The sequence below is a fragment of the Pteropus vampyrus genome, unplaced genomic scaffold (assembly GCF_000151845.1).
Source record: "Pteropus vampyrus isolate Shadow unplaced genomic scaffold, Pvam_2.0 Scaffold267, whole genome shotgun sequence".
NCBI classification, from domain to species: Eukaryota; Metazoa; Chordata; class Mammalia; order Chiroptera; family Pteropodidae; genus Pteropus; species Pteropus vampyrus.
In genome coordinates, this window is record NW_011889048.1 from 977,186 (window position 1) to 979,852 (window position 2,667).

At 68.0% G+C, this 2,667-nt stretch overlaps 1 protein-coding gene across 1 annotated transcript in view; it reads left to right on the plus strand.

Annotated features, from left to right (window-relative positions):
* MIER2 (MIER family member 2) overlaps positions 1–2,667 on the plus strand; it is a 25,626-nt gene that overhangs the window by 14,778 nt on the left and 8,181 nt on the right. The window contains exons 9-11 of the mRNA XM_011375247.2: positions 632–783; positions 927–1,008; positions 1,089–1,183. Of these exons, the coding sequence (XP_011373549.1) occupies positions 632–783; positions 927–1,008; positions 1,089–1,183 (329 nt within the window). The remainder of the gene's footprint in view (positions 1–631; positions 784–926; positions 1,009–1,088; positions 1,184–2,667) is intronic.

The window sequence follows — 2,667 nt, forward strand, 5'->3', positions numbered from 1 at the left end:
GTGGTCGTTTCTGGTCCCCGTGACTCTTCTCCGGACAGCTAAGAGGTGCTGGCACTGGGGCTTCCCTGAGCTCTCCCCTCTGCCTCTTCCTGGTCGCATTCCCCCTCCCAGCTGGGGCTCCCCCACAAGCGGGTTTCAGGCGAAGTCGACATTCTGTCTCCGTGGTGCACAGGGACTCGCCTCCGCCGCGCAGAGCACACGGCTTCGTGGCGCGCGGTGCCGTGAGCGGAGTGGTTGTGGCCTAAGCGACACCCCGGGGCCCAGGTCTCACTGTCGTCATCAAGTCGCCTCTTCACACTGGTCCCTCGGGACTCTGCAGCCTCCCTGCACCCGTCACAGCCTCCCTCCCAGAGGCCTCGCTCAGAAGACCTCCTGCAGGAGGCCGCCCTGTGTTTCCTGGCTGGGAAGCGCCTGGCCGACTCCCACAGCTTCCCGCCCTTGGCGGTCATCCTGACCTGGCCTGGACAGGTGCAGAGGGGTGGGCCTGGGCCACAGACCACACACTCCCATCAGTACCCGTCCTCTGGAGCTGTGCCAGCCAGCCTGGCAGAGGCTTGGCGGGGGGCCCTGTGCTCTCCTGGCCAGGTGTGGACCACGGGCCCCAGCTGACCCTGGTCCCCCCGCTGCACAGTGTACGAGAACGAAGACCAGCTGCTCTGGGACCCCAATGTCCTCCCGGAGAGGGAGGTGGAGGAGTTCCTGTACCGCGCGGTCACGCGGCGGTGGCATGAGATGCCCGGCTCGCAGCTCCCGGCGGGGGAGACGGTGAAAGACAGTGAGCAGGTAGGCAGGGTGCTGGGCGGACGAAGGCCCCCACCGTCCCCGCCTGGGGGTGGTGTGAACACCTTATGTCCCCGCCCGATGGTGGTGGGAACACGGCTGGTGCCCAGGGGTGAGCAGGTGGGAAGAGGCTCTCGCTCCCGCAGGCACTGTACGAGCTGGTGAAGTGCAGCTTCAATGCGGAGGAGGCCCTGCGGAGGCTGCGGTTCAACGTGAAGGTCATCCGAGGTGAGCGCCCGCCCTGCCTGACGCACCCTCGGCAGCCGCCCGTTCTGGGCAGTGCTGACGCCCCCCCTCCCTGCTTGCAGACGGGCTCTGCGCTTGGAGCGAGGAGGAGCGCAGGCACTTCGAGCACGGCTTCCGCGTGCACGGGAAGAACTTCCACCTGATCCAGGCCAACAAGGTGAGGGCGCCGCCCGCCCCACGCCGCCGGGGGCCCGGGCTCCAGGGGGCCGGCACGGGACGCCCTCCGCCCCACGGCACGAGGTCGGGACTCCGCTCACCAGGCTCCTGCGATGCGACCGGGAAAGCCCCGCTTCCTGCCTCGCAGGCTGCATGCCCCTGTCACCTTGCCCTGGTCTGCTCTGCCAGGCCGCGCCCCGTCCCCCAGAGGAGGCCGAGTTGCAGGAAGGGTCCTGCTCGCAGGTGAACCTTGGCAGACGTGCCGTCTTCCGTTCGCTGCTGCGGTCGTGGGCACTGCCTGCCTCGCCCCCTCCCTGTAGCAGAGCGTGTTGGCTCAGCCCCCATTGCTGATGCTACAGCGCTGACCCCGGTCTGCACCCCACCCTCGGCCCCTAGCCCTGGGAGCACGGGGCTCCTAGTTCGGTCAGACCAAGGAAATAGCTTCTTCCTGCCACCTGTAGCAAACATCCAGGACCAGAGGGACTGCCAGGTGCCAATTCTCTGCCCTCCCCTGGGCCCGAGTCCCCCGTCCTCCCCTAGAACAAGGTTCCTCTGCCTGGGCCACTGGCTGGATAGGTTCCCCTGACTGTCAGAGCCCGAGTCTCCGGTCTGTCTCCCTGCAGCCCCCCCCCCTCCTCTCGGTGGTGTCCCTGTCTTTCAGGGGCAGCCTCGGCCCCTTCTCGCTGCTCGTGGCGACACAGCCTGTAGAGAAGTGGGCCGGGCTGGCACCTGGCTCACGTTTGCTGCCTCATATCCTGTCCTGGGAGGTTGAAGTCAAGGAGGTGCCTGTGCTGGGCCAGCGTGGGGACAGGGCGGTGCCCGGCATTGTCTCCGGCAGCACTCGGTCCTCTAGGCAGACCAGCGCCACGGGGCGGCTGCTGCGAGCAAAGTCTCACTCGCACCGACTTCATGTGCCCGTCCCCGGTCACCACGCGCGTTTTCAGTTTGCACCTGCGCTGGTGCAGTGAGGCTGGGACGCCTCTCCCGGTCATAGGGGACAGCGCCTGTGTTCCCCGCTCCCCCCCACCGCCCCGGGTCCCAGGCCACCCTGGGCTCCGGTGTCTGTCCTTGTCCTGGGACCAGCAGGGTGCTGTGTGTGGGCCTTCCAGAGGGGCACACGACCCTTGCCGCCCCATGGGGCTTGGCCAGGTGGCATCCAGCCCCATGTCCGCCCTCGTCTCTGGGCGCTCATGTGTGAACGGAACCGGGTTCGTGAGGCCTAGTGCAGCCCGGAGCGGCGCCCCTGTGCTCAGGGATGGCTCTTCTGGGGTGCCGGTGACGCTCGTGGCAGAAGCGTGCGGCCGGGCCCTATGCCACCCTCTCTGGGTGGGGCCTTGCCCCTGCTGTTGTTTCTCTGCTGGGCTTGTGACAAGCGGGGGGACCAGGTGGATGCTGCCTGGTGGTCTGGGGCAAAAGACGGACCTAGTGTGAAGGAGGGGCCCCGTGCGGGCAGGCGGCGGGGCGGAGCCGGCGCATCGTCACGCT